The sequence below is a fragment of the Pongo abelii genome, chromosome 12 (assembly GCF_028885655.2).
Source record: "Pongo abelii isolate AG06213 chromosome 12, NHGRI_mPonAbe1-v2.0_pri, whole genome shotgun sequence".
Lineage (NCBI taxonomy): Eukaryota > Metazoa > Chordata > Mammalia > Primates > Hominidae > Pongo > Pongo abelii.
In genome coordinates, this window is record NC_071997.2 from 81,925,907 (window position 1) to 81,947,454 (window position 21,548).

The 21,548-nt window shown below is 35.8% G+C and overlaps 1 protein-coding gene across 35 annotated transcripts in view; it reads left to right on the plus strand.

The window, feature by feature from the left end:
- Positions 1–21,548, plus strand: part of NRXN1 (neurexin 1) — a 1,121,298-nt gene that overhangs the window by 511,309 nt on the left and 588,441 nt on the right. For all 35 annotated transcript variants that reach the window (XM_054548195.1, XM_054548164.1, XM_054548166.1 and 32 more), the window contains one exon: positions 13,959–14,081. In XM_054548195.1, coding sequence (XP_054404170.1) covers positions 13,959–14,081 — 123 coding nt within the window. The remainder of the gene's footprint in view (positions 1–13,958; positions 14,082–21,548) is intronic.

Below are 21,548 nucleotides of genomic sequence, written 5' to 3' on the forward strand. Positions count from 1 at the left end.
CAAAATTGCTTTTCTATTATGTTTCTGGAAGTATATCCCTCTAAATGTTTATATCTGCTGGTGAGATTGAGGTAATTTTTAGTTTTTTGTTTCTATTCATCATCTATAATTTCTACAATATTTTTTCTTTGCTTTTGTGATTAAAAAATCAAAAGTGGGTAAAAGTAAAATATAATGTAAACCAATCCCACCAATATTTAGGATAAAGCTACACTAGATCATATATTTGTAATACATCATGTACATTTTAAATTAATTTACAGGCTAAATTTCCTACTAATTTTGACTGTCAAAATAGAATGAATATCTTTCAGAATAACATTTTGTTCCTAATCAGAAATAGTATTCATATTTGGAGGCTAAAGGAAACAGAAAATATGTAAAAGTAGCCTAGGATTTCAATTTTCACAGAAAAGTTTTATTAATGTCTTAAATGCCCTTATAGCACATAATACTTGGCACATGATATACTTAATATATAACACATTGTATAATATGTGCTTCTTTAAAAATATAGAGCCGTGGTATAGGAATGTTTTGCACCCTGTTCTCTAATTTTAGCAACATCTTGTAAACATTATGTCCTGTCTTTGATTAAAACATACAATATTTTTAAATGTAATCTATTGTTTCTCTTAGATTTTATGCCAAGGTTATATAAAGCAATTCCAGGTCACTGAGCCAGTTGAAGTAACATATAATAGGGAGGAAAAATATGTCTACCAATGGAAATTATACCATGATTCTTCAGTGATCTCAGTTTTCTCAGATGATAACTGGTTGGGAGCATCTGTGAACAAGATCATGAGAAATAAACCAGATTTGAATAGCCACACATGAGAAGATGCTTCTAGATGTGTTAGTGTAAGTTATCGTCATTGACTGTAACCTACTAATAGAAAATCTAACATAATCTTACCTTAGGAAGATCAACCAGAAACAGGCACAGAGACATAACTCAACATTTCTATGAGTGGTTTGACCGGTTCTAAGGAACCTTCACACACTGTCTCTTCAGATAAACCGAGTTAATTTGGCCTAAGATTTAATTGCTAAGTTATTGTTATAGTTGGACAATTGCCATTTTAGAATGTTTCCTGGAGCATAAGGAGAGCCATTCATTTCAGAAGACACTTGCCCAAAGATAACTTCAAAGAATTAATTCCAATATTTTTCAATTACTAAAATAAATGGTCAAAGAGAATCATGGCATTCAAGCTACTGACTAAAAGCTAGCTTAATAAATAAGCCAGTGATGATTAAAGGAAACAATTAAGTTAGCACTATCATTAAAATCTTAAAATTCAAATAAAGAAGGGTTTAGCTAATAATTATATCATTGCTTAGAAAAAATATATTGCATTCGAATGTTCACGATGAATGCATTAATAATCATGTACAGTTTGTCCATAGCCTTCATTTGAACAATCATTATGTAAAGAAACAAAAGGAAAGCAAGACACGAGATGCTACCATTCATCAATTGTCACATTTCTTAGAATGTGTTTTCTTTAAGCAAATAGGTCCATAAAGTTGACAATACTGAGAAATAGATTTCTACACATTATAATGACTTCCCAGTAAAAAGAAAGGAAGAAAAAATAAATAAACTTAATAAAGGCAGAAACTTAGGGTTTTTTTTCTCTAATATGCTTCTTACTTTTGGAAAAAGTTTATACTAGAATATCTCAAAAATACTGAGGATGAACTAAATTTTGTGAATTCAGTCATGTACTTAATAATATTCAGCTACCCTTAAGAAGAAATGGAAAGTAAAAGGTGAATTCATTGATCTTGAATTATGAAAAAATGTACATCCTTCTTGACCTCATTAAAAAAATGCTATAACTATTATAGTGGTGTATTTAGACATGGAATAATATATTTAATTTTAAAAAATTGCATTTGTGACTATAATCCATGGCTTTGTTTATGGAATATCAGTTTACATTTTGTAAATATCCAAATGCTCAGGACCCATATGCTTTTTGATTTTTTTTTTTATTCAGACAACTTGGTATTGTGTATGTATTGCATAAAATACATTAAATGAGTATTACTATAAATCAGTATAACCCTTTTCTTTCACACTACACAAACACCAAATACATTTTCAGTTTTTAATGCTTACTTAAAAGCAAATTGAACTATTTAGTACTCAATTTTATATCTGCTAGCTGTCCTCTTATGTGATAAGCATCCCTTGGAATTGACCTTTTGAAAAAAATAAAATCACAGTCTGAATTGTTACTTTCATTGTATTAGGCTTATTTTATTATACTTCTTAAACTTGCCAGTTGAGCTAGATTAGATTTAAAGATTGCTAGTTTTAGAACATTTTTTCTAGAAATATATTTATTTAATTTGTGTTCATTTTTACTGTGTTGTAAATGTAATTCTCTTCTTAAAAAGTAAATTATAATTCTTAAAATGTACATTTTTCGCATTGAAATATATTTACATAAGAGATATTTATCCTTGTCTGTCATAAATGGGTACAATCAATGACAAAACTACAGAGGCTAAATGTTTCTTAGTAGATGATTTTAACCTTGTTTATTCGTTTGCATAGGCAATGATATTTAGGCCAGAAGAAATAGAGCAGGAGGTGAAGCATCGAGAAATACTGAAATTTATTTTGTAGATAATAGAATAAGTTTGGTATCATTTAGGAAAATGGCAGAAAAGTCTCTGGAGGGTGTTTCCAATAACTCTCCAAGGTCACATCCACTTGAGGACAAGATCTATGTTTTTTTATAGTTAAATACTCATGAAGTTTTGAGTTCTCCCAATTTCTAAGCCAACTATTTCCTTTGGACTCGGAAGTTATTCACTGCTAACCTTAGGTCATTTTGTTCTACTGGGCTGTATGCATCATTAAGTTTATTTTCAATGTAACTGAGCAAAAGAGCTGTCCAAATAGTTATCCAGGTAACTGAGTTACTCAAGTTCTCCAACTGTAGGGGTTACCAAATTTCATCCTGCTAAATATGAAAACAAGAGGACAGGACAGTTTCTTTATATTTACCTTTCTTAGTGAATGGAGGCATTAAAAGATGGAGTTATTTTTCATCAACTACTTGGCTTAATTTAATATCAAGGGATATTTCATCTACCATTAAAAAAAAAGTCCCACGAGATTTACACAAATAAACTCATTCAACAAATACTTAGTGAATGGCCATTATGTTCAAGGCACTGAGCTATATCAAATTTTCTCTGAGATTTTAAACTCATTGAGGAGAAGATAATAATGACAACATAATACTGATGATAGTTACTTTTATCACTACTATAATTGAAAGCTTACCATAAATCAGATTATGGTAAGCTTCTTGAGTTATTAAGATGCATTAAACCTTTGATTAAAAGTAGTTTTGCGTTATTAAGATGCATTAAACCCATTTACATTGTTTCTAGTATTCACTTATGAGATAGATGAGGGTACTGAGGCATGCAGAAAGTAAGAAGGTTGCTCAAGGTCACACAGCTAATAACTTGTAAAACCAGGATAAAATTCAACAGTCTGTGTGGGTCAAGAAATAAATGCAATGTAGTTGGTCAGCACTTGACTATTTAATTTCTCCAGTGGATTTTTTAAAGTTTATAAAATGTCTTTCTTCTGTTATTAGTGTTCATTTTTGAAAAACAAACATCAAGCTTAATGTCTGACTTTATGTCGTTTAGTCAAAGTACTTTTTAACTGAGGATGAGTATTTCTAGTATTTTTAGCATAAAGAAATGTGTCTGTCCTTAGGACTCTATCTCTTTGCTTATTAAAAAAAAAAGGAGGCAAGTATCTCTTTATGGGAAATTCTGAATAGTTCTCAAGGGTATATCCTTGGCTAAATTGAGGAGCACTTGAGGAGGAATAGAGAAGGAAAAGAGAAAGGAGTTATATGGCTCAGCAGTTAGTTTTGCTTCCTGGTTCTGAGGGTTATTGGTGTATCACCAAGCCCAGTTCGTGATTGGCACCAGGCCTGGCCAGCAGAACAAGCCTGAGACAGCTTCTCTGATACCCCAAAGGCCATGTCATTAAGTGTAGATACTATGGGGAAGGTGACTCAACTATGCTCCTCACATAGATAAATGAAGAATTTTGCCTCCAGCCTTGTCTGCTCATTCCTGAATGTAGAATTTACTAAAGGAACATCAAAAATAAATAAGCACAAAACTTATACTCCTAATAAGGACTGGATTCAACAGCATACAACTTATGCAGTCACGCCGCGCCATATGCTGAGCTTGTGTTGTGCTTGGGTTAATGCTCCACTGCTACCATCTTGGAATTCCTAATTTTGAATAAGGACTCCACATTTTTATTTGCACTGGACTCTCAAATTATGTGGCTCATCATGCCTCTAGTAATATTAAGAGGCAGAAAAAGGAAAATTTAGAAGTGCCATTTACATGTCTAAATTTAATTTGTAATTGAATGTTCTAGCTGATTCTTGTGAAAAATTAAAACAAACAGGTTTCACTCCCAACTCAATACCTAAAAATTGAGAAGGATAAAATAGAAACCTGTAATGAGGAGTTAATCTCCTTTGAAATTTTTTAACTAGAGGACAGTTTACTTTAAAACCAGAAAGTAATGGCAAAGTCAAATAGTAGGCTGAAGGTGTCATAATTACAACCTGGGAAACATATCCTCTCATCATTTGTAGGTAGGAAGTATTGCTGCCAGCAACCATGACTCAGGCATCAAGCAGTGGTAGCTCCTGCTTCTATCTTCTCATCATTGTCACAATGACAAGGCTTGCTTCCAGCTTCTCTCAAGGTCCTGCCTCACCCCAGAGACTACTGTCCCCAAAGTCAACTGCCAAATAAAACTTGTTAGTACCTGGAAAAGTTGATATATGTAGAAACCTGATTACCTAATTTTTAACAAAGGTGCATGCAGTCTCTCTCTCTCTCTCTCTCACACACACACACACACACACACACACACACACACACACACACCCCAAGCATTTAATGGATGTTTCTATTCTAAATTTGCAGAAAAGGAAAGGAACCTAATTTATCCTGGATTTTATAAGTAGAAGGACTTTGCAATTGATTTGTGTCATTTAAAGCAGCGGTGTCCAAACTTTTTGGCATGAGGGACTGGTTTCATGGAAGACAATTTTACCACAGACAGGAGTGATTTCAGTATAATTCAAGTGCACTACATTTATCACGCACCTTATTTCTATTACTATTACACTGTAATATATAATGAAATCATTATACAACTCACCATAATGTAGAATCAGTAAAACTAGAGGTTGTTTACCAGCAAATAGAGAGTCTCGTCTGAGGGTAATGGGAGACAGTGACTGATTATCAGGCATTAGGTTCTCCTAAGGAGCATGAAACCTAGATCCCTTGCATGTGTAGTTCACAATAGGGTTTGCATTCCTATGAGAATCGGTTGCCACTGCTGATCTGACATGAGGTGGAGCTCAGATGGTGATGTGAGCAATGGAGAGCGGCTGTAAATACAGATGAAACTTCTCTGGCTTGCCTGCTGCCCACCTCCTGCTGTGCGGCATGCTTCCTAACAGGCTATGGACTGGTACCTGTCTGTGGCCTGGGGGGTGGGGAGCCCAGGCTTAAAGCCTTTAAAAATTGCTTTTAGTTGTTTCTTAAGAAAACAAACAGCAGTAAAAGAGTTAGGAGAATTAGTATTTTTAAGGTTATGTTACAGTTAATGGTAATATCGAATCTAAAACTCAGGTTTCCTCACACTTAAATTCTTGAGTATGTTTCTGTTATTATTTCTTTAATATGCAATGCAAAATTTATGGGAAAGGTTTAAATTATCTATACATGTTTATCTTACAGGGTCTTGAACACTATAGCTCTCAAGCTAGCTCCCTGTTTTAATGAAGCTTTATTGAAACACAGCCACTCCATTTGTTTACATACATTCTATGCTTGCTTTTACATTGCAATAGTAAAGTTGAAGAGTTGCAATGGTGAACACATGGTCGGCAAAGTCAAATATATTTACTATCTGGCCCTTTACAGAAAAAGTGTTTTGACTTCTACCCTATTAGAATGTAAGTTCCTTTGACTGTAACTTGGATATTCCCAATGCTGAGATCGGTATTTGGCACAAAATAAATTTTAAACAAAATTAATAGCATATGGGTGCCATGGAACCCAGAATAAATAAGTAGCTAAATGGGATAAACAACAGACACAGTATGGACCGTTCAGTTTTAAAATTTTACAATTCTCAGATGCTATGGTACTGTAACTTCTCTTCCTAATTCAATTACCAGGTGCTGTAGGTCTTAATATATTGAACAATCATGTATAAATATAGAACCAATTTATACATATAAGGTGATTCTAGTATTTTAAAAAAATTCCTGCCTGTCCATCATCTGTGCAATTTGTTAGGTGATGGTTTTGCAGAAATACCCATCAAAATCTTCATGCTCGATAAATGGTTTAATTGAGCAAGTCAGATTAACCACTGAAATAACTAGGTAGAATTTTAAAATAGAAATTACAATGAATATGTTAGACAAATAAAGTGAACTTTAGAACGAATTGGTTTGAACTATACCAGAGTATATGTATATCAGAAGCAGGGTACATCATAAAGATAGCTCATTTGTGTAGTTAACCTCTTTAAAATATATGCACCACTAGAGGGAGATAGCTACCTAAAGGGTGTGTAGAGATGCAATGAGTTTACACTTGGGGCACATACATCTAAGAGTTTAAAACTCCAAATATAACTGCTATGGGTTTTTTTTTTTCAAGTTTCTGTACAGCCACATACACCTTTCAGTTCCAGAGGCATCTGCCAGTTTTGTCTCTTAGAGGTCTTTGCTTGCATTGCTTGAAAGGGTCTCAGCTTTGTTTTATTCTTCTCTATTTCTCTTCACTATATTTTCCCTCCACATTCATAAACCAGTATAAATTGTTCACAAGATATTTGCACACAAGACTTTCTAGCAAAAAGGATCCAAATTTAGTATCATGTACATCTTATTTTAACCAAACAAAATTAAGTATGTCATTATTGATCTATTTCAGGTTCCCTTGCAAGTGCATTTTACATTTATTTTTATATTCAGGGTGATTGCTTAGGAATTAAATAACCAAACACAAATACTGTGAAATCTCAGTTTAAAATGGCAACTGTTCCAAAAAATTTGACTTTGGGAGGCCTGATTTCAAAAGACTAGACTGCAGTGTGCCTGTTCAAATAAAAATTGTGGATGTTTCTTTCAATATACATTTTTATATAGTGTATAGTGTATTTGACTGTCAACCATTTTTTAATGGTAGATCCTTTGGTGGTTTGCAGAACTCATGCACTGTTATTTACCTTAGTTTCCATAAAAAGGAGGGAAAGCAAATTAATATTCATTGAGATTACACAAAGTGCAAAGCACCAAACACATTAGATTTGTTATATCCCTTAGTCCTTACAACAAATCTATGAAATAAGGTAGGCATTATTATCTCACATTTATGGATGATGGAAGGAAACCTCAAAGAAACTAACATACCCAAGCCTAAGCAACCAGAAAATGCAATACCTGCTTTCAAATCCAAGTTTATATAACTCTCAACCAAGTTCAAGCTTTTCTTATGATGCATGCAGATCTCCCTTGAAATATGTGAGAATCTACATTTGAACCAAATGTAAAGAGGTATGTGAAAAAACACACCTGTTTCATCACTGCTTCCAAAACTGTGTATGGCACTGAGGTTCTTTGTAAATTGTACTGATTCTGCTACCCAAAGCAGGTGGGTTTGTTTAAAATGTATTTAGAACAATATTTTTGAATATGTATAAATATAAATAGGGAAAGGAATGATATGCAAAGGTCAAAGAATGTTTACCCTCTCTGACTTTGGCCAGACAATTAGGTAATGCATATTAGGTCCTAAATAAGTTCGAGGCCCAGGCATTAATTTCACCCTGCCAATAACAAGGAAGACAGAGGCAAGGCATCTAACCTCCCATGGAGATGTCTGTAAAATGAGAGTTGGACTAAGTAGCTGTGCCTCCCTTGAATGCTATTCTTTCTTTCTTAAATACATTCACTTAGTAGTCTGTGCTTCAGTACTTTCAAATATAATTTATAGGGATTAACAAAATTTATACTGATTAACAAAAATAATTATAACATAATTATATGTTGTCAAAATAAAAAAAACACAGTTATCACCATTAAAATTTGACTATATAAAATAATAAAAACATTTTCTAGCACGTATTAATATTGTCCTCTGGCTTCACTTGAGTATAGTAATTCTTGGGTAGAAGAGCCTTTTTAAGGCTCTGTCTGCCCTCTGCCTACTGTGCCAAAACAAAAGTGATGAAATTAGTAACAGTAATAATAAAAATAAAAAGCTTGCACAATTAGAGATATTCACTTTAACATTGCACTCTTTCACGTAGCTGCAAGGTGGTTTTGGTCCTTCTAAGAATGACAATAGTTTGAAGTTGGCTGTAGGAAAGGTTTTTTTTAATATGCTTTTATATGGGATTATCATTTTACAGACAAAAATAGGAATAGAGAGAATACATGTCGTCTTCAAGGTGACATAATTAGTTGATGACAGACTACGGACAAAATCCAGTTTTCTTTACCACTACCTCCCATAACTACAAATTATAGCATGAAATTTCCTTTGTTTTGAGACTAATATTTAAAGAAACCTAAGAATCATGTTGATGTGATAATGGAAGTAAAAGTCATTAGCAAATGTGGTTACTAAAATGGCCAAAAATCTACCATCTTTTGAGTGTATGTCTCTCTCTCTATCCCTCTCACACACACACACCCACATACACACATACATATACTAACAAACACACACTTTCCTCTGTCGGTACCATGCCTCAAGTTAGGGTTAACTCCAGCCCTTCTTAGGAGTTAATCTTAGAGACACCTTGAATTTATGGATGGGTAGGTTGTGGAAGAACACTCAATTTACACTGAATTAAGGAAAACTGAAATGTTTACTGCTTCTACCTCCATCTGTTATCAATAAGTTTTAGCTACAGGGTCACCAGCAGACCCGGTGAATATCACCAGCCAAAAAATTTGGCTGTTGTACCATAGATTAGGTCAAACTCTGTTGACAAGCACTGACAGACTTATTAAACTCAGACTCAGATTTTGGTGTGCCTTGAGAAATTCATTCTAAATCAGCATTGTCTAATGAACAGAATAATTTTTTAAAAGTTTGTTAGGGCTGGGCGCACAGTGGTCCGCACCTGTAATTCCAGCACTTTGGTAGGCCAAGGCTGGCAGATTGCTTGAGGTCAGGAGTTCAAGACCAGACTGGCCTCGAACATGGTTAAACTCCATCTCTATTAAAATGCGAAACTTAGCTGGGCATGGTAGTGGGTGCCTGTAATCCCAGCTGCCTGGGAGGCTGAGGCAAGAGAATCACTTGAACGTGGGAGGCAGAGGTTGCAGTGAGCCGAGATTGCACCACTGCACTCTAGCCTGAGCAACAGAGCGAGATTCTGTCTTAATAATAATTTACAAAAAAACAAACAAACAAACAAACAAAATCTTGTTAGACTGAGAGTCTAGAGACTATGCTTCTTAATTTAACAGTTGTGACGATGGGGACATCATCTAATGTCTTTGCACTTCATGTTTCTTATTTGTAGATGACAATTGAAATTCTACACTTCTCATGTCCCTCCTAGTTCTAAAATTCTTTAATATAACATTAGCCTGTAGAGCTGAATTCTGACCTGGTCTGGTGGAATATTAGCTGGGGGCATTCAGTCCCATTGTACCTCTTACACTACTTGCAGATCATTTTCTGTGGAAAACACATTTTAATGAAAACAGAAAATCTCAAAATCTCAGTCTTCTCTCTACTTCTTACTGCCTTTGAGACTTAATAATTCACTCAACCCTTTTAAATCTGCTTCTTTAACTATAAAATGAAAAAGTAATACCCCTATGGCTTAAATAATATGTTACAGTAAAAATCAAGTGTAAAATTACAAACAAGTCAAAGCTCCCCACAAAACATAAGGAATTATGTCTTTTAATAGACATAAGGCTATGGACTTTCTTTTCTTTCTTTCTTTCTTTTTTTTTTTTTTTTTTTTGAGATGGAGTCTCTCTCTATTGTCCAGGCTGGAGTGTAGTGGCGAGATCTCGGCTCACTGAAACCTCCGCCTCCTGGGTTCAAGCAATTCTCCTGCCTCAGCCTCCTGAGTAGCTGGGATTACGGGTTCCTGCCACTACACCCAGCTATTTTTTGTATTTTTAGTAGAGAGAGGGTTTCACCCTGTTGGCCAGGCTGGTCTCAAACTCCTGACCTCGTGATTCTCCCACCTCAACTTCGCAAAATGCTGGGATTACAGAAGTGAGCCACCGTGCCCAACCAGCTATAGCCTTTCTTAAAAGTCTTTAAAATATTGCCCACTGTGTTAGTCTGCTTGGGCTGTTACAAGAGAATACCATAGATTGGATGGCTTAAACAACAGAATTTTTTTTTTTTTCCACCTCAGTTTTTTGAACGCTTGAAGTCAAAGTTCGAAGTGTCAGCAGATTTGGCTCTTGGTGAGGGCCTTCTTCCTGGCTGGTAGGCAGCCGCCTTCTCTTTGTATCCTCACATGGCAGAGGGGAAGCGCTGGTGTTTCTTCCACTTCTTATGAGGGCCCTATCCCATCATGGGGCTCCACCCTTATCTAAACCTAATCATATCTCAAAGGCCCCACCTTCTCATACCATCACTTCATGGGTTAGAAATTCAACATACTGAATTCTGAGGGACACACACATTAAGTCTATAATACATTGATGCAAGGGAAAGACGTTGGCACAATTGATGGATGGTTTGATACCCCCCAAAGGAAAGGAAATCCTGAAAGGTCATTAACAGCTTGAAGTTACTATAATTTTGCCATTAAAATTATAGCAAGAGGACAAACTCTCAAATTCAAAATTTCAACAGTTAAACCATCTTTCTTTAATAAGTTTGTATATGTTAAATTCTGTGAGAAAGTGAAATTCTAAAGGAACTGTAAAGATCAGATGGAAACTCTCCTCACTTTATGAATGGGAATGCTGAGACCAGCAGAAGTTGAGTGTGTTAGCAAATTGCTGATTATGGATGGAGACAGGTCCTAAAATGATGTCCCTTCTTCTGTGTCATATCTTTAGGAGCAGTCATTTCAGCATCCCTAGATAGACATTGTATTACTTAGAGATTTGCTTCCACCAGTACTTGTGCAGAGGGTGTGTAGGATTTGCTAGCAGTGTGATCATTCTGTAGGGCGAGCTGGGAGTCACCACAAAGAGCATCTTTTCCATCTCCTTTGTTCCAATATGGGGAAAGTGAGAAATTAAGTTGTTAGCCAAAGATTCTCATAACTAAGAGGCTGAATAATGCAGGGAAAAGCATGCAGGCTTTGAGGAGGTCAGGCCAAGGATGAAACTTGGTTCTACCACTTTTTAGCTGTGTGACCTGGGGACAAGTAGTTTTAGCTTTATAGGCCTTCAGTTTCACATCTGCAGATTAATAATGTAAAGGTGAAACAAGACAACAGACAAAGTGCCTGCTACATAATAAGCACTCAGCAACCCCCAACTTCTTTTTTAGTAGCAAATCATGATCTAGCAACTGCAATTCTTAATTCCCAGTCTAGTGCACTTTCCATTACACTTCATGTTGCATGGGTAACATTGTTTTAAAGTGAGACTATTAAGTGCCTTTTTAAAAACCTTATCTTCTAAAATCAATCTGTTCACAATTTTAATAATGCATGAAAGGAGCTAGAAGTTGGCCCACAGAGATTTTTATGAACCAAAGGGTTATTTTTAATTGGATTTTGTGCCTGTTGTTATGGAAATAGTTGTTGCATAGATTAAGCATTATGACTTTACTGCAAGATCAAGCCCAGGATGGGGTATAACGATGATATCACCCTTATGTATGCTTCCTTTCTTTGACAAAATATATTTAAAAAAGAAAAGAATAGAAGTGAAGCTGCTTCAAAAGCACATATTTCTAACAAAAAAAAAGTCCCCTATAAAAATAGCTCTAAAATGATATGTTCTCTTTTCAAGGATCAAAATGAAAGATGACCCTTACTGCCAGCAGGATGCTAAGATGCTGCAGAGTTATTAAACACTTCTTTCTTCACTATTGAATTTAGAAAGAGTTTTTTTTTTCATCCTGGAACTTGCTTTCAACATTTGATCTCAAAGTATTTTTGCAGTTGTTGGACTAGCAGGCTTTCTCTAGTTATTTAGCCATCAATCTCTTAAAACTGTTATATCTAGAATAGTTTTAAATTCATGTATCTGGAGTTGTAATTTAATTTCTCTAAAGAAACAAAAAGATATAAATAACTGAGGCAATTCATCCTGTAAAATTTAGCTCATATCACTGGCTCATTTCTAACCTGAGATACACCAGCCAAGGATTCAACACTTGAATTATTAGTAGCACCATAAGAGAGAAATCAGTAGGCTGGTGGACAGGCTGTAGTTCTGAAAGAGAACAATGATCTCATATGGATGGAAAACTGAGGTTTCTTCTACTTGGTTCTCTCTCTCTTACTTGATCTGTCTCGCTCTCTTCTTTTTTTTTTCTTCTTCTCCTTGGCCTGTATCTTTACTTTCTCATATATCCTTCTGTGATCCTTGGGCATTAATTGGTTTTGCTGGCAGAATTTGGTTAAACAAATTGTGAACTCCAATCCTGATTCTCAGTTCGTTGAAAGACATGAAACTCAATGATATAATGCCCTTCATTATTTTAATGTACCAGCACGTTTCTATACTTAAAAAAACGCCAGGGAAAAAATTCATTACCAAACAATGTATCTTTAATGTTATTTTTTCTCAATGACTCATGATGTCAGATTAGTAGAAATACTTATTTTTTAAATAAAAATATCTGGTTTTATTAAAAGTATTTTCCCTTGCTTTTTTTTTTTTTTGAGATGAGGGATATAGTCTAACTTAATCATTTCAATAATTTCTACCAAACACCTTTCTGAAATAATATGTCTCTGCTGAGTCCATTTAAATTTCATTTGCATAGGTTTATATAGATTCACTAGCGGTTACTTTCCCAGTTATACTTCTTGCCCACTCACTGCCCACTGGTAATCCCTTGCTCTCTACTGTTGTTTAATATCACTACTTTTCCTTCACGCTCGACAGTTGCCCCTTTATTGGCTGTGCCTATTTTTTTTCTTTCCTTTTCTTTCGTCCACTTATTGTGAGTCAATACTTATACCTACACCTGCCAGAAGTGCCTCCGCCACACACAGAGAGATTTGTGACGTACAGGTCAATTAGTTGTAAGGTTTATTTCGATGTGTTTTTTAGACTCAACATTCCATAAATTTAGGAGGCTAAAGAACCTAAGAACATGTTGAGCACTGGAAGTACCAGGTATAAGAGCAGAATAGCCGCCATCACACAAGATAGTACCTTCTCCCAGAGTCTACTGGGAGACTTACCTCACTGAAAACGGTTAGCTAATGGGCTACAGTCAGATGTCTTCTAGAGCTCAGAGGTTACATGATGGCTAGACACTTTGTTAGCAGGGAAGTGGTGACTAAAAATCAGAGAATTTATTTTTAAAAATGCGTGTGTAAATTTGGGTGGGTTCCCACTGCTATATTGACTGTGCCTATTTATGACAGCAGGTTAATTCACTTGTTGTAGATCAATGCGTAGGATTAAAGATTCTTAAATAGTCACAACTGAATGTTTGTAAACTTGTCATTTTCCTTGCTTGCTATGACTCTAATGGGCTTGAAAATTGGTCCAGCCCGCCTCTTCTCTCTTTCCTTTCTCTCCCTCCTCTCTCTCTTTCTTCCTCTCTTCTTTCTCTCCTCCCTCTCCCTCACCTTCCCCCCTTCTTTGTCCCTTTCTCTCACTCTCTGTGAGGTTCATTTGCTTGACTGATTCTGAGTGTCCATAATGACTGTTTGGCATATTCTACAGGCAAAGGTCCCGAGACTCTTTTTGCCGGCTATAACCTCAATGATAACGAGTGGCACACAGTGCGTGTAGTTCGGCGTGGAAAAAGTTTAAAGTTAACAGTGGATGACCAACAGGCCATGACAGGTAAGCACCCCTGTCCCATTGTCTTTTCCTATGCTAACGCTTTTGACTCTCATTTCTTGCAGGTGGTTTTGCACACCAAGGCTGGTACACAACTTGAAACTTATACACACAATCCATTTTTATTCTATTTTTTTCTAGTAACTATTTTATTAAATAAGCAGTCTGTTAAGTGTTTTTCCTCAAAAATGACACATTTTATGTCATATTCTTGGGCCTTTAATAGTGCAAGAAGAAATTATAATATATTTTCTTTTGTGGCCTGATAAATATCTTAGTGCCTCATCAAATATTGCAGTCATGTTTAGATGCCAATTTCTGTTGAGTTTCTTTGTTTTGTATATATTTGGCAATGAACAACTGCAAGTTTTACCTTTTAACTTCTAGGTAAGTTGATAGATATACTGGTATTCTGTCAGATGAAACGCTTTTTCATTTTAAGCTATAATAGATTATTTTTGGCCATTTAGCTCAGTTGGTTAAATTCTAATATTAAGGATGTCAAGTTCAACCCCTATTTTCAGATTCCTGAGGTGAGCTGTATGCAGATCCACCCTAGAAACATAGGATAGCCTCATGGAAGAAAAATCCTTGTGCCTTTATTTACTTTGAAAACAACTCCAAACACTTGACCCACTGGGATGTTAGCTTCTTTTTCTTTTTTCAGAGAGATAGCCATGTTAATTATTCTGGTAAAAAGCACAAAATGGTCCTTGTACAGTGGATATGTGTCTGTTCATTCAATTCGAAGGAGGTCCCCGTGCCCAGAGAACAGTCAACTGTGTCAATATGGAGATATTACCTATAGGATTTTCAACTTTTGAAAGAATCATTCCTTAACTTAGGGAAGGAAGGTAAAAAAATTTTACAGGGCAGAAGAGTATCACTGAAGTTCAATTAGTTTTGGTCTAGGACAGTTCTTTGAAGAGGAATGAATTGTTTCTTAGATCAGCATCCATAGTTTGGACAACTGGGTTTTATCAAAAGGCATGGAAATGAACAGTTAGTATCTAAGGTCACATGTAAGAGTTTGGAAAGAGGCAGCTGCCAACAGCAAAATCATGCCGGAACTACAACAGAACATTTTTAAATCTCTGAGTGCCTCTCGAATATTAGAGTCCTATGAAGTAGATAGGACACACGTATTCCCATTTTGTAGATGAGGTAAGTGGTACTCGAAGAGGATAAGTGAATTATGTTTTATTGGAATGTGTTACGAGATCTGAGGAGAGAACCTACATTTATTTTCTGTTTTGTGTTTTTTAGTTTGTTGGTTTTTGACTTATAGTCCATTGCTTTATATTTGTCAATATCTAGTAAGTGTGTGGCTCTATAGAAAGTATTTTCTCAGACAATGCATGATATTATAAGGCAAATACATACATACATATAAAACACAGATTATTATAGAGGGTGATATGTTACATAGAGTAATAGATGAACTACTGAATGGTTGACGTGAGTACTTTATGGTCTTGGAGTTCAGAAGAGAAGTTGAGGAACTTGGTTTGGGGTATTGTTTAAAGCAATTGATAATATTTGATCTAGGCTTTAAAGAAAGGATAATAATGCAAGAGAGAATTCCACACAAGAAAAAATGATGCTGGTGGGGCTAGAATAATGTTCAAGGAACTAAGAAGCTTTATTTTGCTTCTTGCAAGCACATGGTGGTGTGCATGGCTAGAATGGCCTTTTGAGGCCGATGACTTGATGGTCTAGACGAAGGAGTTCATATTTCATAGCCTTTCAGGAAATTGGAAGTCACTGCATTTAAACTGAAGAGTAAGCGGAGAAAATATGTTTTGAGCGAAATTAATTCTATGGCAGTGTTTTAGATGGTCTAGGATGTAAAGTAATAAGTCCTGTCCTGCAGTGGATGTAGCAGGGATGAAAACAAAAGAATGGTGAAAAAAAAAATTTTAAGAAATATATTTTAGAAAGTTATTTCAAAATAATTTCAAATTTATAAAAAGTTCCAAAAATAATGCAAAGAATACCCTTCTACCTTTACTATAGTGAACATTTAAGCCAATTTGTTTTGACATTTGTGCTCTCTCACTGTCTCTTCTCTCTCTCTTTCTAACTTTTCTCTTAGCCAGTTGAGGGTAAGTTACACACACAGTGTCCCTTTAACCCGAAATACTTCAGCATGTATTTTTTAAAAATGTATTTCCCCTTGCCTAGGAAATAAAAGCCACTGACTTCAGTAAACTTTGCAGAGATACAATTTATTTTTCTAATCTGTAATCCATATTCCAGCTTTGTCAGTTGATTCAATGTTATCAATACACTATAAGCATTTTTCCCCTCCAGCACAGTGTGCAGTCTAGGGCCAACTATTTTTTTTTTTAATTTAGTTGTCATGTTTCTTTATCATCCTTTAATCCAGAACATTTCCATAAACTTTCTTTGTTTTTCATTACATTAACATTGTTGAAGTATATAATCTCTTCCTGCTTTGTATTAATATAAAGTCACTCAGTTTGTGCTTATCTGATGTTTCCTCATGGTTGAATGTATATTTTACATTCTTGGGTGAAACACTGCATTGTTGATGTTATGGCCTCTGTATAGTATCCCATCTGGGGCATATGCTGCCCATGTCTTTGGTGATTTAATTAGACCATTTGGTCAACATGTTGTCCAGTTTCTCCATTGTATAATTACTACGTTTTCTCCCTTTCAACTAATAAACTGTCTGTGGGGAGACCTTAAGACCACGCAAATATCCTGTACCTCGTCACAATTTTGCCCTAGATTTAGTATCTATTGTAGACTTTTGCTTGATTCAATCTTTACTCTGAGAGTTACAAAAAATGGTTATTTTCAAACTCCAGCACTCCTTCCACAATTACAGTCAATGCTTAGCATTCTGCTGTAAGCAAGGGCTCTTCTTTCTCTCTCCCTTCTTTCTTTTTTTTTTATTTTTTCTTTCTTTTCATTTCTCTTTTTTTCTTTCTCCCTCCCTTCCTTTTTTTCTATTGCTATGTTTTTATAATACTTCATAATTACTCTATCTTATGATTTTGGTGCCCAAATGTTTTTCAGTTTTTGCCAGTGTGAGTTTCATTAAGTTGGCCTCTACAATCTCATGACATGCCTTCATTCCATTATTTTTTTCTTTTTCTTTTTCTTTTTTTTTTTTTTTTTTTTTTTGAGACGGAGTCTCATTCTGTCACCCAGGCTGGAGTGCAGTGATCTCAGCTCTCAGCTTACTGCAGCCGCCGCCTCCTACATTCAACTGATTCTCCTGTCTCAGTTTCCCAAGTAGCTGGGATTACAGGCACATGCTACCATGCCCAGCTAATTTTTGCATTTTTAGTAGAGTTGAGGTTTCACCATGTTGGCCAGGCTAGTCTTGAATTCTTGACCTCAGGTGATCCGCCCATATTGGCCTCCCAAAGTACTGGGATTACAGACGTGAGCCACCGTGCCTGGCCCTTTTCTTACTTCTTGGAATAATGGGATGTTCCAGGTACAACTTTTATCTACCATACTTCGCCCCTAGAATTAGCCATTTAATTTCCATTTAGTGAGGAATGATACAGACCAAGATTTGGGTGGTAGGTGTCCTCAATGCTGCTGGGGTATCTTTGCTACTTGACCCCTTCAGCAGACAGAGATAAGAAATGTATTCAAGTATATATACCTACACCCAAACATACATGTAAATGTATGTACACACAGACATATACATTCTTTGCACATATAAACATACACATACACACATTTTATAAAATGTGAGTTTACACTGGTACCTTCATACCTACAGCATTCTTTCTTTATTTTTCCCATTCCGTACTTTCATGTGTTTTCATCCCAGATGAGAATCCTGGCTCCCAGTAATGTCATTTATTCATTTGCTTAATCCAATAATGCATCTAAAATAGTTTCAAAATTGCTTTGCCCGTACCACTTCTTATATTCAGAGCTAAGGAGGATTTGAAGCAGGGGTTAACCATGACTTTGTGTGTGTGTGTGTGTGTGAGTGTGTGTGGGTATGCGTGTGTGTGTGTGTGTGTGTTTAATCCCTTTGTGGGATTGTAGAGTGAACTAGGGCAGTTATAGTAGTTCTGCCTCCTTAGTCGAAGGCAACAAATAAGTCAGGATTACTTTATGACTATTTGTCTCATTTCTTCCTGCCTAAGACTTAACATCAAATGCTGAGTTATTTTTTAAATAACTTGAGTAAATTGTTTATTTTTTCCTTCCTTCCTTCTTTCCTTCCTTCCTTCCTTCCTTCTTTCCTTTCTTCCTTCCTTCTTCTTCCATTTTATTAGAGATCTCATGAAAGCCAACAATTCATAAGAATAATTCAGCCTTGATTTACATAGTACATAAAAGGCTTCCATATGTGGCAATGAAAGCTTTAGATTGAGATTTCTTTCAAATATCCTAGTGGCCACTTGAAGCCACCCATAAATCAGAGAAGCAATGGGAGTTTCTTATTAAATTTTACAGCGAGTCAGAAATCACCAAATGAGAAGAATTTTTGAAAGGAAAGTACTAGAGACTCTTCATGCAAAGTCCTACATTTTCCCATATCTTTAAGTTTTATAGTAATTCTATTAAGTCAGGTATCTGTTGAACACAGGGCAGTACATACTCAGGCTATTCTTGGGAGTGTTTGCACCTCACCTAGGATCATGAGGATAGTATTTGCCAGCAGAGAAGCCCAAGGAAGGAGACTTCCTAGGTCATACATGACAAGGGGTTGTACAAATTATGTGGAATCCCTAAGTGGGAAGTCACTGGGCTTCAACTCATCATCTAGTCTATATAAAAAATCTAGAATTGTGTTTTTTATATCTGTGTGTGTATGTCCTTTATGGAACAACATTCACCATATATCCAGTTACCCAAGCCTGAAAGCCAGGCATCATCATTCCCTTCCTTCATTCTGCACATCATTAGTAAATCCTGGAAACTGGGAAATTGTATCTGTAAAATTATCTTTTTGTTGATGATTTTCATTTCTACTATAACTGCCCTAGTTCACTCTCCAATCTCTTGCACCCACAAAGGGAATAAACACACACACACACACACACACACACACACACACACGAGTCATGGTTAACCTCTGCTTCAAATCCTCCTTAGCTCTGAATATAAGAAGCACTATGAGATATCTGGACCCTGGCACTCCCACTCCTTTCAATCCCATGTGTTTCACTAACCTACTTGTTCCCGGCTCTCCAGCCATGCCCTGTAGCTGTTTATTATCCAAAAGCCTTCCTTCATCCGTCTCCCCTTCCTGGAATCCACCCTTGATTCCCTTTCTCCAATTCTTAACATGGCTCTCTCTTTTTAATTCTTCAAATCTAGCTTAAATATCAAATCAGGCATCTTCTTCCATTTCACATTTACCAACACAATACCTCATTCATCAAATTCATAGCATTTCTCTGAGTTTTGTTATTATAGATTTAATTACAACCTTACCTCTTTTGTCTGCCTTTCTCCAGTAGACCATGAGTTTGGAGAAAATGGGCCCTTTCTGCTCCTCTCAACACTATTTCTCCAATATCAAGGCTAGCACCTGACACATATACCACACAATCAGCAATTTTAAGTGAATTAACAAGTGGATGTAAGGGAGGGTTATTTTGCTCGACATGAGAAATGTAACCTAATGCAGAGCACATATTAACCTTGCTATCTATTTCGGTAAAAATATTTGACTTGGAAATATTGAGATTTCTATACAAACACAGCATCCGGGAAACATGTTTTGGTTGTTGTCTTGTTGGAGATTATTGTCAATCTGCTATACCTTAAAGATTGTGATCAGAGGCATTTTGCTAATTCCAAATTTTCCTTGGATAGTGAACTTTTAAATGATTAGAACATTAAAAATCTTTCCCCTTCAAAGTCTTATAATTTTTTCTTATTTAATCAACAAATATCTACAGTAGTAGAAGTGGCTATATTACTGATGAGGATTAAACATTGGAGTAAAATCCTGAGAAAAAATAATTTTTTAAAGGAGGCAACAATCGGTTAATATTTTCTTAGTCATCAAATAATGGCTTTTGGGAGCTAATTCTCCCCAGTGAACAAATATATGTGCCATCACTGTAATTATATATTTTTTATCTTGTAACTGGGCCATAGTTGCTTCAATGCTGTTTTACTACCTTTTTATTATTTATGCTCTGTGTGCATATTCTATTCCTTTGAGAGAGGAAAACAGATACTGTCTTATTTTTGTTACTGAACTCCTTAGTCTGGAATTAACTGGTCTTTCCTTTTTTAGAGCTGGTAAGAACTTGACAACTGGAGGTAATATTTAATTTCAAGTGTTAGAAATAATTTTTTCAGAATTTTTTTACTATTGGTTGTTTCATCAATAGAGCCTTTAAGATGAAACATGGCAATTTCAGGATCAGGGTAGGGGTCACTGAGTTAAGGCTCATATTTTAATGTGGCATAGAATAAAAATCAAATCAACCCAAGGGGATATTAAAGCCCATATGACCTTTTTTTTTTTTTTTTTTTTTTTTTTTTTGAGATGGAGTCTTGCTCTGCTGCCCAGGCTGGAGGGCAATGGTGCGATCTCGGCTCACTGCAACCTCCGCCTCCCAGGTTCAAGCGATTCTCCTGCCTCAGCCTCCCGAGTAGCTGGGATTACAGGCGCCCACCACTACGCCCAGCTAATTTTTTAGTAGAGACAGAGTTTCACCATGTTGGCCAGGCTGGTCTCAAACTCCTGACCTCAGGTGATCCGCCCCCCTAGGCCTCCCAAAATGCTGGGATTACAGGCATGAGCCACCGCATCTAGCCGATTTTTAAGCTTCTCATATTCTTCATTGTACTTAGCTTCTTAATTCAATGTTGCTGGTGTCTTTAGAGCTTTATATTTAGAAATAATTAAAGATTAATTTTATTTGTTACCAAAGAAGTAGATCCCCACAGAACAATATTGAGGTCACTGAACAAGAAGAACTGAGGGAGAAGATAGAAATGATGTCACAGGAGAAACCAGAATTGACAAGGATGTAATAGTACTTTTGCATCAGATAGACAATCAGGAGGCATGGTAGTGAGGGTAGAGAGAGATGAAACAATTATTTATGGTGACATTTTTGTTTTAAAAATGTTTGCAGAAAGGGAATCAGAACAAATCAATGGCTGAAAAGAGAACACACCAAGGATGAGTAGAATGTTGTTTCCAGGATCAAGACTACAAAAGAGTGTTTGAAAATGAAATAGGGTTAAGTACAGTTCAGGGGACTTTTGTGTACAAATACATGTATAATCATCAAAGTCAATTAACCAAACATATAAACAGTTTTTCTTGCACAACAAAAAGCATGCCATCTAAATTTTACTTACAGATATTTCCTTAAAATGCTGTCTAATATTTTACTGTCTTGACTAAAGAAATAGAAATTTGTCAAACTGGCCGAAGGGGACACACATAGGTGGTTGTTCAGTCTTCATTACCCCTAGGGAAAAGGTTCAATG